The following is a 14000-nucleotide window of genomic DNA, read 5'->3' as shown; positions in this document are numbered from 1 at the left end:
CAGTGATTCCTTTATCCTCTGATGTGACGTCCGCACAGCACAGAGGGCCTGGGGGACAGCCGGGCTCTGCTTGGTTCAGCTGTGCTTCAGTGTCTGGTCATTTAGTGTGCTCACAGCGTGTGTGCACGTGTATGAGGGCACACAAGTGCGTACATAATGAAGGAAAAGACACAGGGAAGCGGACTTGGCCCAGTGGATAGGGCGTCTGCCTACAATGGGAGGTCCGCGGTTCAAACCCCGGGCCTCCTTGACCCGTGTGGAGCTGGCCATGCGCAGTGCTGACGCGTGCAAGGAGTGCCGTGCCACGCAGGGGTGTCCCCCGCGTAGGGGAGCCCCACGTGCAAGGAGTGTGCCCTGTAAGGAGAGCCGCCCAGCACGAAAGAAAGTGCAGCCTGCCCAGGAAGAGCGCCGCCCGCACGGAGAGCTGACACAGCAGGATGACGCAACAAAAAGAAACACAGATTTCCGTGCCGCTGACAACAGAAGAGGACAAAAAGAAGAACACGCAGCAAATGGACACAGAAAACAGACAATTGGAGCAGGGGCGGGGGGGGGGGAGGGAAGAGAAATCTTAAAAAAAAAGCCACAGAGCCAGCCACCATGTACTGTCTCTTCTCCAGGGGCTGCTGCCCCCACCCCTAGTCTGGTTACCTCCATTTATTTAAGAAAAATCTGACACAGTGGTGGGTGGAACCCCCGAGAAGAATGGCTGTGAGATGGGGGGAGAGGAGACGGCCGACTTCCCTCTGCCTTTGCCCACCCCGAGGTCCCTCACAGCCTCTCCCCGGGGCCCTCTTCTCCCCCTCCCACCAGATTCTGTCGTGTGGGGCTCGGTGGCTGCTTCCCTCGCCCTGCAGAGGGGAGGGAGTGGTCAGCAGAGCAGGCGGGTGGCTAAGGCGCGGTGTCAACCCTGCTGTGGGCAGGCAGGAGGCCCCCAGGCCTCCAGGGCCCGTCCGGACCACAGTGCTCAGGGCTGCTCGGCTGGGGACGGACTGAGGCTTCCTCCCCCTCCAGCCCCCGGCCACAGCCCTTGGCAGATGGAAGAGAAGGCCGTGAAAACTCAGGAAGGTGCTCCTTTGCAGAGTCAGCTCCCAGGTCCTGGAAAGGGACTGGGTGGGGGACCAAGAAGCCAGCAGATGCTACAATTGTCCCCCTACCTCCCAAATATTTTGTCCATAGCAAGATCCTTGGCAGGGCAGGCAGCTGCCTCCTCCCCGCCCTGCAGGACAGAAATCCCTGAATATTGGTTTGAGAAAAGTCTTTGTGCAGCCTGTGACACAAGACCCCCCAAATCCCCCACACGGTGGGGGGGAAAGACAGGGGACATGGAGGCAGGGGCGGGGCACAGTGTGGGTCCACCGGGCCCCCAAGCTTGGCCTCCTCGCCTCACTCTTGGGGCAGGAGGACTGCCCAAAACGGGCGGAGGTTTGGAAAGAGTCCCCCAAGGGCCGGGATTCCTTTCTTCCTTGCAGGCCCTGGAGGAAGGAGCCCTCCAGCGGCAGGGGCAGGGGCGGGCAATGGTGTGAGGCCCGGAGGACGGGGCCAGCGGCCCCGCGCGGCACGGAGCAAAGCTGCAGGGGCAGGGAGTGTCAAACCACAGCCCGCCGGCCCCGCGGGGGGCGCCGGAGGTCCCGGCTGCGGTGGCCGCAGGGCGGACCCCGCGCGTGGAGCCCCCCGCGCGCCGCCCGAGGGCGCCTCTAGGCAATCTCTTTGATTCTGCGCATGTAGTTGTGCAGGTCCGGGGGCGGGGCCGGCCGCGCGGGGCCCGCCGCGTCCGGGCAGCCCCAGCCCAGGTCCTCGTCGTCCTCCTCGTCCTCCTCGCCCGCGGGCACCGAGTCATAGGCCAGCTCCTCCGTCGGCAGCGTGGTGAAGGTGGTGAACTTGACCCGCTTGCGCTTGGAGGTGGGCGAGCTGGCGGGGTCCTCGGCCTGCTCGCGCGCCGAGCCGCCCGAGGAGCCGTCGCCGCGCCCGTGCACCTGGCTCTGGACGCTGGTCTGCGAGCTGCCGCTGCTGTGGTGGTCGCCGTGGCAGCAGGCGGGCACGGTCTCCAGGGGGTTGCCGGCGGGCGGCGAGAGCTCGCCCTGCACGCGCAGCGGCTGCCCGTTGCCCAGGAACACCCAGTGGTGAGAGTGGTCCATGCTGGTCTGGCCCTCGGGCGGGATGCGCTTGTGCCGGTAGCGCAGCACGAACACGATGCAGTTGATGAGGAAGACCAGGATGGCGAGGCAGAAGACGCCGAGCAGCGCGTACATGCCGATCTCCAGGTCCGTGAGCCCCCGCGGCATCTGCAGGAAGCCCGTGGGCAGCGGCAGGAAGTCCTCGGTGGGCGGCGCCGCGGGGCTGGCGGTGCCGGGGCCCGGCGCCTCGGCTGGGGGCGGCGCGCTGCCCGGGGGCCCCGCTCCCCGGGCCTCGTCCTCGCCGCCGCCGGGCCCCGGCTGGCTGGGGCCTGGGTAGTCGTAAGTGGGGTCCTCCTCCTCGCGCCCGAAGTGCACGCGCAGGCCCACGGGCGCCGTGGCCAGCACGCTCTTGCGCTTGGTTTTCTGGCAGCTCTCGGCGATGGTGAGCTCAGCGCGGAGCAGCTCCCCGGCGCCCTCGGCCTCCGCCACCACCAGTGGGAAGGCCCTGTCCTGGGTCACTGTGGCCACCCGCTCATCCAAGCTGCTCACCAACAGCCCGTAGTCCCGGGGGCTGTAGAGGGAGAGTGGGGCGGTGGTGCCATCACTGTAGGAGAGCCAGAGGCTCAGGAGGGCTTCCTGGAGGAGGAGAAGGGACAGGACTGAGAGAGCTGGCTCCCCTGCTCTATCCTGAGCTCTTTGAGGTCAGAGACTGAGGGTCTTGGGCTCCTGGCTGTATTCCCAGGGCTGGGCGGGGCCCTGGAGTGTGGCAGGTGCTCAGGAACTGCTGTTGGAGTGGGAGTCCTCTCTGCAGGCTGTGGGGCGGGGAACTGCAGCTTAGCGCATCACTGTCCCTTCTGCTGCAGAGCACCTGTATAATTCCATGCCCAACCTGGGGATCACCCCCAAAGATACCTGGGCTCTGAGAACATGTACCCACCCCAGCCTCTTCCTCTGTCGTGTCGGCTCAAACCTGAGAATTGCCCTCCCTGCAGATGAGGAAGCAGGGCCCAGAGAGGAGACGGGCCTGGGGTCACGGAGCAGGCTGGCAGGACAGAAAGACTCCTGTCCTTCCTGACTCCTGGCTCATTCCCTGCACCCGTCCTGGTGCCAGGGCCCGTGGGGTGTCTGTGGGTCTGTCGTTGGGCTGCAGGGGTGCTGAGGCTCATTCCTGGGGGTGGGGGCCCTGAGAATCCAGGAGGGAGGCCCCTCCTCGGCAGGAACACCTCCTGGCGGCCAGCGGGGCAGGCAAGACGGAGGCCAGGCTCCCTGTGCAGATGGCACGGGGCCGGGCCGGGCCGGGGGAGCACAAAGGTGGGCAGAGCTTCCATCGCCTCAGGCCCTATGGGGACTCTTGGCGCAGGGGCAGGCAGAGCACCCCCCCCCCCCGTCCTTCTGGCCCCCGGTTCCTGGGTCGGCAGGCTGAGCAGCCAGTTACCTGCTTGAGGAAGCTGAGGGTCTGCTGGGCGGCTGTGGTCGCCAGGATGGTGTGGCTGCTCCCGGGGCTGGGCCGCAGCGAGAGGGCGAGGCTGGCCACCACCTGGGCCTGCAGCTGCGAGATGCTGACCTTCTCCTCCGTCACTGTCAGCAGCGTCTCCCCGAGCACGGCCTCCGTCAGTGGGGACACCACCTGAGCAGAACGGGGCAGGAGTGGGAGAGAGCCAGCACTCCCCGAAGGCAGGAATCCCAGCACTGTGGGAAGAGGGGCCCGAGGGGGGGCAGCTGGGAGGCAGGATATCTGGGCTGTGCCTTAGGTCTGGAACCAGGAGCCAGAGCCCACATTTTGAGTGAGGGTCAAGGATCCACAGGAGCCAGGCAGCAACACAGAGGAGAGAGGTGGACAGATTTTAAAGAAAACAGGCCCTGCATCGTGATTAATAGAAATTGATGTCCAGCCTCGGAATCAAGGAGACAAAAGGGAGTGGTGGGGACTGCGGCAAATGGGAGGACTTGTATCTATGTAAAGGGGGCACTGATATGGGCTTCAGCTGGTTAGTGCCAGGTGGGAATGCAGGCCCAGTGTTGCCAGATTGATTTTTGAAGTCCAGGTTTTTAAAAATGAGAAACCTTCCTATTTTAAAAAGTTGGATCAATTCTTTTATAAGCCAAACATGCCTGCAGGCAGATTCCAGCCCATGTGTCACTATTTACAATCTCTTACGTGGATGATTTCTACCCAGATGCCCAGCTGCCAGGGAGGAAGATCACAGCTGAGTTTCTAGGTCTAAGAACTTCTCACCTGCGCTCAGGGAGGGGTCTGCAAGATACTGGTGCAAGCCAAGCTACAAGGTTGAAAAAGGTCGATCGGCTTTGAGCGAGAATCCTCACCAAAGTTCAGCTTGAGGAGCTTGGCCTCTGATGGTGGGATTTCAGGGAGAGGGGCTGGTGGGGGACAAAGCGTCTCGCGGGCTGGGTAGCCTGCCGGGGGAGCACCTGCCGGGCTGCAGCAGAACCCCCGCCTACCTGAAAGCGCGTGGTGCCTGGCTCCAGGCCGGCCAGCGTGCTGCTGTCCACCAGGCGGGCCACGCGCGGCTCGCCCACCCGCATGAAGTCGCTGACCAGGTCGGTGACCTCCACCAGCCAGTCTGGGCCCAGCATGGTGACCACCTGGTCCGTGCCCTCAGACGACGTCGTGTGGAACTGGGTGAAGACCTGCAGGGTGGCGTGCTGGTACTGCAGGGTGCAGCCGCGGCTCGCGCTCTGCCGCCGCTCCTCCTCCTCTTCGTCCTCGTCCTCACTCTCCCGGGCTGACCTGGGGCAGGGTGGCAGCGGGGGCAGGGCTGGCGGGCAGCAGGGTCCTCACCCTGGTCTGCCCTACGCAGGCCCCCCCCCCCACTCTGGCCCTGCAGGCTGATCCCCAGCTCCCCCCAGGAGGAAGCTCTGCGAGCAGCAGCCCATTCCTTTCCTCCGGGCTCTCACTAGTTTGGAGCCTGCCGTCCCAGGCTGTCCTCTCCTGGAAAGGTGCCTTCTTGACCTTTCCACCTCCCTTTGTCCACCTCCTGCCTCCACCGTGCTTGACCCAGGTCTGGGCAAAGCTAGAGTCAAATCAGACAAGTGCTGGCTCATCTGCAGCACTGAGTGTGCGCCTGGTCTGTTCTGGAGCAAGGGCGATCCTTGCCATATGGTGGTAGAAAGCTCGGCTGAGTGTGTGGGAAGCAGAACCCGTGAGGGATGGACTGGGACACTTAGTGGAGATTTCCACTCCAGGTGTTAAAGGTGTGGCCTGGCTGCTGCTTGCGGCTTATCTTAAGATGCCAGAGGAGCCAGATAAATTGAGGGGAAAACTGTTAAGCCAAAATGAACCAGGACTTGATGACTTGGCAGATTCTCAGCCTATCCTGATTGCAAATGATAGAGAATTAGGAGGTACATCGTCAGGCAAGCTGCTCTAAGGAGAAAGAGAAGGGTGTGGCTGGACAGCCTCTTGCTGGTGCTTCAAAAGGATCACGTGATCAGAATATTCATTTACCCAGAGAGCCCTTTTACCCATCTCAACTAATTTCATCCTCACAACAATCTTATGAGATGGGTGTTATGCCCATTTTATAGGTGAGGAAACAGGCACAGGGAGGTTATGTAAGTTGTCCAAAGTTACACAGCTAGGCAACAGTATAGTAAGGATTTAAATCCAGGCCTGAGAGGCCACTATATCCCCACTATTCAAAAGCAGTATCAGCACCCCTCGGGGACCTGGTCAGAAATGCAGAATCCCAGGTTCCACCCAGGCCTACTGAATCAGAATCTGCATTTTTGGCAAGATTCGCAGATGACCTGGGCGCACATTAAAGTTTGTGAGGGTCTGGTCTACACCACCTTGCGCTTCCTTATCTCTGCTGAATTGAACCGAACCCAGTTCTCTCTTGGGTGCTTCTCTTAGCCCCAGCTTCTTCCACCCTCACTCCTCTGGCTCTCAGCTGCTGCCTCTTTTCCTCTCTTCTCTTCCCTGCTGGGCTGTTCTCTCCAGCATCTCTGAGCGGGCACCAGGGTGTGTGAGCCTGTATCCCAGCCAGGGAGCCTGGGTGTGCCCACGAGCGTGCCCTGGCGCACCCACGCTGAGGCCCAGCTGCTTGTGCACCTGCAGTTTTGTCTGCCTGGCTGCTCGCGCCTCTCCCCAGCCAGCTCCTCTCTGCTCATCCTTTAGGACTCAGCTCCTGGATCTTTTAGGCTTGCTCCACTTGACTCCGCACGCAAGGCTTTCCAGCTACCACCATGCCCCGTGGCATGTACGTGACTGCCTCCCCAGCTGGTCAGGCACTGGCCACACTCACCTGCATGTCCCCAGCACCCATCGGTGCCTGGCCTGTAGAAGCTGCTCAGAAGTGTTTGTTGACTGCCTAACTGACCTGCTGACTGTGACTGTGCATCCCCAGGACCTCTACAGACATGCAGATCAGAGGGTGTGCCCGGGGCTCTCTCCCCCTCCCCCCTCCCAGGATGCCCGGTGTGGGCCGTGGGGGCTGTACCTCCGGTCGGGGAGGATAGGTACCCTCCAGCCCTTCACTTGGCTGAGGCGGGCGTCTGAAAGCTCGATGTGCAGAGGCAGCTTGGGAACCCAGACCGTCATCTCCAGGGGGGCATGGAGGACGTCGTAGCGGAAGGTGACCCTGGCGTTCATGGACCCACGAGACTCCTTTCCGCTCACAAACACGTAGTCGCAGCTGCTGGACACCTGGGGGACGGGGGGCGGGGTGGGGTGGGGCAGTTGGCACTCTTGCCCCACAGGTCTTCCTGTAGGACAGCAGTTCTCAACCAGGGGTCCGTGAGCTTGAATTGAAATTCAAAGAAACACTATTCTTGTGGGGACGTGTTGGTGCAGTTGTAATATATTTATTAAATAACACACAGTATGGTGTGGACTTAGTGAGGTCCATGGTTTTCACCTGACTGGCAAAGGGGTCCGTGGAACAAGAGAGGTTAAGCACCCCTGCTGTAGGACAGTGCAGGGGACTGGGTCCCACGGGCAGGGCTGGGAAGGCGGCGGGAGGGAGAAGATGCCAGTCCCAGGAGGCCGAGGGGGAGCAGGCAGGTGGGAGAGGCCACTAATTCCTTTGGGGAGCAGCAACTTCAGCGTACCCCCACTTCCGCTTTTCCAGAGAGCCTCTCTCGGTGGCCAGTATGGGAGTGTTTTATTCCCTAGGGAGCCAACAGGCAAATGTCTTTCCAAGGGGCGCCTCTGGACCTGCCACACCGCTCCTTGGAGGAGCCTCCAGGGTGAGGCACCCACCTGCAGGTGTCTGTGGGGGAGGAGCGGCCCGACCTGAGCAGAGGACAGGCCACTCACCTGGGCGGGGAGGAGCAGGGCGAGGTGGAGCAGATGGGGGGATGAGGAAAACGGGCAGCTGGTTAGTTACGGGTGAGGGGATGGAGCTAGCCAGGTGTGGAGGTGATGGAGAGAGGGGAGGGAAAGTCAGGGCCAGATAACCGCAGGCACAGACAGGTGGACGGCTGCCACCAGTGGGCAGGGCTTCTGCATGCCCACCTGGACACCAGCTGAACACATCTTGGCGGACATCTGCGCCCACTCACAGAAGTGTCCCTGCCAGTGCTTCAGGGCAAATGCAGATGGTGTTAGATGTGCCCATGCACACACCTGGCACGCCCTAGAGTGAATGGTGTAGGTGCTACTGCTGGTCCATGCCCATGGGTGCACACATGGGCGGCCCGTGTATCTGGAGGAGGGTCTGTCATGCAGCCCACTGGATGGTGAGACCCTGCAGGCTCTGGGGGGTGTGAGGGTGCTGGGACCAGGCTCATCCGTGGAGGTGAGCCCCTGGCCCATCCCAAACCTCTCCTAGGCCTCATCTCAGAGTGGTGGGTGGAAGGAAGTGGGGACAGCAGCCCTGCCAGCAATGCCCGTTTCCTGCTTCAGAAGGCAGAGAGTTCCATCTGAAGGCTGGCAGGTTCCATTTAGAATGTTGGCAAACTCTATAAAGAGTCTTGGCTGTAGTTTACTAAGAATTGCAACAAATTCCATTTAGGATCTTCACTAATTCCCTTTGGCATCTGAACTGTCATGATGTGTTCTGGTCTGCTCGGGGCTGGGGAGGGTGGGGAGGTGGAGCCAGGGAGGCAGAAGAGGGTGCTGGCGAGGCTCCTGGGAGCAGGTGCATTGCTTCCTGGCCTAGCCTGTGGGCAGCGGAGAGCTCCACCCGCCTGGGGCCAGGCTCCTACTGCACCCGGTGATGGCAGCGTGGTCCCCAGCCATCTCTCAGGCCACTTGGGGGGCATACTTCCTGGTCGGGAATGAGGAGGTGACCCTTATATGCCCCAGACCTAGGGGGATCCAGAGGCAGCAAGAGAAGAGAGAGCAAGGAAGCCCAGGTGAGCAGGGCAGAGAGGGACACACACATCCTCCTTCTGCTGTCCTTCAAGCTGAATTATCTAAGCTACAGAAAGCAGAGTCAATTGTCTCATCTTTAGATTTTTGTACCTGCTGGAGGCTGCCACATGCAAACGGCCCACTTCCTCTATGGGTACCAGGGCTAGACATCCCGCCACACGGCTGCCCGTTTCACTGCTTCTCCTCTCCCCATCTCACCTCTGACCCACTCTCCAAAGATAGGGGAGGAGGAAATCTGGAGGCCCTCCAGGTGAGGTGGGGTAAACTGGGCCATTTGAGTCAGACAGCTGTCCTGTGTGGTGGGCCATGGAGGATCCAGGGTTCAGAGGGGTCCCAGGGAGGGAGCTTTGGGAGAGGGGTGGTTTATAGCTAGGAGAGGGCTTCAGGAGTTGGAGGGGCTGGGGAGTGTGCTGGGGAAGGGTCTTTTCTTACACAACCTTCCCTCGGGGCCTAACTCACGTGATTCTGTAGGCTTCCTCTCTGAGCTTGACAGGCTCCAGCGGTTCATGGCACATCTTTGAGCCCCCTGCCCCAGGCCATTTGCTGCCTTGCCAGTGTCTCCCATGCAGGAGGGGCTCAATAAATAGTTGCTGACTTGAGTTCAAGCTGTCCACACTGCCTTCTCCCCTCTGGTCTGCCAAATGGTCTCCCATATTCCTACAGGAAGCCCTCGAGGACTGACAGGAGCAGTGCCCCCTGCTCACTCAGGCTGAGCACGGCATGTCCACAGCCCTTCTTCTTGTGCCTGCTGCTTCCCATGCCCCCTCCTGTTGCCTGCCCGGGGCACCTGCCAGGACTGAACTCCCCGCTGGTACGCGGTCCATGCCCTCTCGAAAGCCTGAGGCCTCTTCCCACCTCCAGGAAGCCCACCTTAATGATGTCCTCGTTGTCCGACTCACACTCCACTAGGGCGGAGACGTCCAGGACGAGGCCGGTCACCTCGATGGCGATGACTTTGACGGGGATGGCCACCGTCCGGCCGGTCAGGATGGCCGTGTTGATGATCTCCGTGTCCTGCGGGGAGGAGGAAGGGTGAGCGCGCCGGGCGGGGTGCTGGCCCTCCTCTGCTTTTCTGGGCTCCTGGCTGCCCCACTCCTCAGGCGCGTGCCCTCCCCAGGGGCATGCTCGGACACACGGGCAGGGGTCGGTGGCCACGCAGCCTGGGGCTCCCTCACCTGGACTCCTGAGGAGCCTTTGGGGCCTACCCATCCCCGCTGCTGCCACACCTCCCTCAAAAGTCTCCCACGAGCACCCGGATTCATAGAGTAGCATCCAACGTGTCTGCTTGGCCGCGCAGCGCCCCTGGGCTGGTCCCACATAACCACGCGGGCCCCCCTCCCACTGCGCTCCCCCTCCCCTATGGCTCCTTTGAAGCTACCGTTCCCGCCCCTGGGAGCCTCTGCCTGGAGTACACTTCTCATCCACTCTGTGTGGGCAAGGCCTTCCCCGCCCTTGACCTTCAAGTCTCAAGCGCTGCCCATGTCCTCCAGGATCCTTCCCTGAGAGGCTGCTCTATGGGCGCCCTTGCCCCCCTTTGCCCCCTCAGCACCTCCGGTGCTCCCCCGTGTCAGGCACAGAGCCCCGCCCCGTGAGAGCGCTCACACAGGCACATTCACACGTGTGCACGCCGGGGTGCCGGGACGCAGTCATGCACGCAGGCTCACACTCACTTGCACACATGCGTGTGTGCACACATAGGCACATCCGTCTACTCACCATGGCCAGGGGCAGGATGGCTTGCACGTCCCGCTGGATGACTGTGAGCTCAGTGACCGCCCGCTCCAGGTCGGGCAGGGCGCTGTGGCCGCGGTAGTCTATGTGCCACATGATCCTGCGCTTGACCGACTGGCTGGTGAAGTTCTCCATCTCGAAGTCCAGCTGCAGGATCTCCAGCGGGCCCTGGCCCTCTCTGCTGGGGTGAGGGAAGGAAGGGGAGTGCAGGAGGCAGGGCTGGCAGCCGGCCGTCCTCAGCAGCCTACCTGCCTCCACCTGCCAAATGCTCTGTCCTCAGGGGCCCTCCCAGGGCCTGGCCTCTAGCGTCCCCATAAGCCAAGTCCCAGCTCTTCTGCAAGCCCCAGCCTCCCTCAGCAAGGCTCCCCACTCCTCCCAGGGGCCTGTCCTGCAGAGGGTGCCTCCCCCAGGCTCACCTGGGAGGCAGGGGTGTGTCCTGGGCCCAGGCCACGTCCACAGTGGCTGTCGAGTGCTTTGCCCCAGTCAGCAGCTCCGAGGTCACGTGCCACTGGCCGCTCCGTGACTTGGTGCCTAGAAGGGTCACACCCTTCTTGGCCTTCACTCTGGGGACAAAGGAAGAAGAAGAGGTAGAGGGTCAGGTGAAGGCCCAAAAGCTGCCCGCCTGGCCAACACCCCTGAATTCTGAACTCACTGAAACCAACTAGGGGAATCTGGTATCAAGGAGCTGAAGCCTCTCACCCTCCCTGGAAGATGCAATTGCTCTACCATATGCCTGCCAAGTGTCTCTCTAAGCACTGCTTGCATACCTTATTGGCAGGGAACTCACTACTTCTGCACACATCCCATTCCATTTCCAGAGAGCCCCTAATGGTTAGAAACGTCTTCCCCGTCTTTAGCAGAAATAAGATGGCCGTGCGTTCTGCTGGGGTAAGACAGAACAACTAACTCCACTCCACTTGAATTACAACAGTTCTTCTGACAGCTTGAGAGTTGAGCAGGTGCCCTCTGAGCCTACTCTTTTCTAGGCCTAAGTTTTTCCATTTTGTCCAATTGTTTTATGCCATGGTTTCTCATATCTGAGTCTCTGGATGCTCTGAATGCATAATGTGAAGTGTCCTGTACTAAAAACACTACAGCTGTGCTCTAGCACAGCTGATTATCACCTCCCTGAATTTATATCCTGTACTCTTATGAATGCAGCCCAAGATGTCTGATGACCAATTTAACTCATTCACATTCAGCCTCAATCATTGAATCAGGTATGACTCCTTCCAGGAATATTTGAACTTGAAGTGCAACCTTCAGAAGAGAGGGCAATCATTAATTCAAAGAAGTTGGAGGCTAGTGGTGACATTTTCTGGTCCTATGCATAGTGGTTGAGGGAGAGGGCATCTTGGTGGGGCCCTTTCCCAGTCACCAAAATCATCACCCAACATGCCTCAAATTATGGGTTCCTACTAAAAGACGTTATGTTCTGTGGGATGTGATATGACTTAAGGTATTTCTGAATTCATGAACTGTATCCTACTCAAGGTATAAAAAGAGCTGAGGCTCCTGAAAAATCTCCTCCTGATTTCAGGATTAGGGCAAAAGCCCTGACACACACACTCCTGTTCGCCCTTTGGCTCCCAGTCACGGAGCTGCTCTCTGGTCTCCATTTCTCTGCTGTGGCCTTGGTCCTCTGCTCTGTAAAATGGGAGAGTTGTCTTGGCTGATGCGGAAGGTCTCTTCCAGCTCCAGCTCTATCATTTCAGACATCCATGCTTGTGAACACTAGCCTGTTTCCTTTTAGCATGACACCAAAAGTGGCAAGGTGTGGAGGTGGAGGCAGGGATTTTTGTTCCCATTAGACAGATAAGAACACTGAGGTTTCTTCCCGAGGTTGCTCGCGTGGCCAAGGGAAGAGCTGGGATTAGGACAGGAGAGGCGGGCCTGGGAAGCCCCCTGTGCACTCGGTCTTGAAAGTGAGCTAGTCCCCCCACCCCACTCCTTGACCGCCGAGCCTCCCTACCTGAGTGTGAAGTGCTCCACGCTGGGGCTGGAGGGAGAGGAGGAGTTGGGGGCCAGGTAGAGGAGGATGCTGAGCACTTCCCCGGGCTTGAGGGGCCGATCCGGCAGGCGGATCATCAGGTTGCTGTCCAGCCGGTGCTCCTGCAGGGTCCTCCTGGGGGGCGGGCGGAACAGGCTGATGCTCCCGATGCGCAGCAGGGGGTGCTGGGTAGGGCTCTCCGCGTGGGCCCCCGCTCCGGGCCCGGGCCCCCGGCGGGCGCCCCCACAGCCCCCCGACGCGTCCGGGGCGTGGAGCGTGTAGTAGAGCTCCGCCTGCTGGCTCTCCGCCGCCGCCTCCAGCTCCAGGCCGTCGGGAGACTTGCGGCGGGCGGCCGGGGGCGCGGCGGGGGCGGCGGGCCCGAACCAGGCCAGGGGCAGCTCGGCCCGCACCAGACAGGTGGCCAGGCCCCCGCCGAGGCGGCAGGAGCTCTTGACCTCCCGGGCCTCCCGGAAGGCGTGCAGGCGGACGCAGGGCAAGCGCTCGGTGACGCCGAAGTCGTCCCAGTCGCGGCCGGCCACGTAGAAGAGCACCTGCGCCACGGGCTGCGAGGCGGGGACGCGGGCGCGGACGATGAAGGCCCGCACCTTCCAGTTGACCGTCAGGCGCTCGGGGATGTCCAGGGTGCTGGACGGCTGCAGCAGCTCGCGGGCCACCACCTGGCTGGTGCTGAAGGGCCCCAGGGAGACGTTGAGGACGGGCAGCTCCTTGGTCTGGAACACCACGAAGGGCTCGGCGCGCTGCAGGGAGCCGTTGGCGCCGGCGGGCGGCGCGGGCCGGGCCTCGCGCAGGAAGAAGGCCAGGCGCGTGTGCGACAGGCGGTAGCTGACGGGCAGCACCGCGCCGGCCTGCGGCCCCGGCGGGCTGGGGCTGGCGGAGTGGGCGCGGCCGGAGGCTGGGGGCAGAGGAGAGAGGCCCGGGGCGGTCAGGGGAGGCCCGTGCTCGCACCCGAGGCCGCCTCGTTCCCTGCCCTCCCTCGCGCCCCCTCCGCTAAGGGGGGCCCCCTCTGCCAGCTGGAGGGGCGGGGTGATGCCGGGGGCTCGGCACTGGCTCTCCCTTGGCGGCTGGGCCCTGGAGCCTGGCTGCCTGGGCTCCAGGACTGGCTTTTCCATCGGGGAGCGAGAATCACCCTCTCGTGGCTGCTTTATGTCGTCGGTGAAGCAGGGGTAAAGCTAATCCCATGGCAGAGCATCGGAAGCTTTAACAAGGGGTGACACCCTGGTGTTATCTGTAAACTGGGTAGAAAAACGGATCCCATCTCCAAGTGCCTGTGTATGCACGAAGGGCCGACAGCAGAGCCAGGCACCAAGGAAGTATTAGCTCTTATCACTGGAGCTAGGGCACTCCTTCAACCCTCAGATCAGTCCATCGAGGGAGGTGTTATTCTGATCTCATTTATTCAACAAGTTTTCTGCCAATCACTTCTATTTTTGAGTGCCTTTTCTTATGTCTCATAGATAAAGGAATTAAGGTGCAGGGTGCTTAAGTAAGGTACCCAAGTCGCATGGGAGAAAGGGGCCATCAGGATTCGAACCTGGGACCACCTGACTCGCAAACCTGAGCCCTTTACTACAGCATCAGCTGCCTCGGGATGGCACAGGGTCTGCAGGGGCCTCCTAGGCCCCTCCCTCTTGCCACATTTGATACAAGCAAGGAGCTTTATGCTCAGTCTCCCCAGTCCCAAGTGTGGGCCTTGCGTTTGACCCCTCCCTCCTCCTGGCCCCCTCCCCAAGCCATCCAGGAAGTCACCAAGCTCCAGCAACTCAGTCTTCTGAACGGGGCCTCCATCTCACCCTCAGGTGTCGCC

General features: G+C 61.2%; 1 protein-coding gene across 1 annotated transcript; it reads right to left on the bottom strand.

Moving 5' to 3' along the window:
- Positions 1 to 598: 598 nt before the first annotated feature.
- TMEM132E (transmembrane protein 132E) lies at positions 599 to 13305 on the bottom strand. Its single transcript, XM_023584216.3, has 8 exons — positions 12158 to 13305; positions 10602 to 10748; positions 10171 to 10363; positions 9325 to 9468; positions 6578 to 6783; positions 4578 to 4866; positions 3553 to 3744; positions 599 to 2753 (listed from the first exon to the last, which is right to left on the bottom strand). The coding sequence occupies exons 1-8, from the start codon at positions 13303 to 13305 to the stop codon at positions 1698 to 1700; spliced, it is 3375 nt and encodes a 1124-aa protein (XP_023439984.3). The 3' UTR covers positions 599 to 1697.
- Positions 13306 to 14000: the final 695 nt, after the last annotated feature.

Source organism: Dasypus novemcinctus, chromosome 21, assembly GCF_030445035.2.
Source record: "Dasypus novemcinctus isolate mDasNov1 chromosome 21, mDasNov1.1.hap2, whole genome shotgun sequence".
Lineage (NCBI taxonomy): Eukaryota > Metazoa > Chordata > Mammalia > Cingulata > Dasypodidae > Dasypus > Dasypus novemcinctus.
The sequence above is the reverse complement of the archived record's forward strand: the minus strand, read 5'-3'. Positions and strand labels throughout refer to the sequence as shown.

What these genes read in the sequence shown, in the direction of transcription:
- TMEM132E (XM_023584216.3), bottom strand. Translation starts at nt 13,305, where the DNA reads ATGGAAAAGCCAGTCCTGGAGCCCAGGCAGCCAGGCTCCAGGGCCCAG. An exon ending in CCATCCTGCCCCTGGCCATG is followed by an intron (nt 9,469 to 10,170) that starts GTGAGTAGACGG and finishes TCCTCCCCGCAG; the next exon opens with GACACGGAGATCATCAACAC. An exon ending in ACAACGAGGACATCATTAAG is followed by an intron (nt 6,784 to 9,324) that starts GTGGGCTTCCTG and finishes CCCGTCCCCCAG; the next exon opens with GTGTCCAGCAGCTGCGACTA.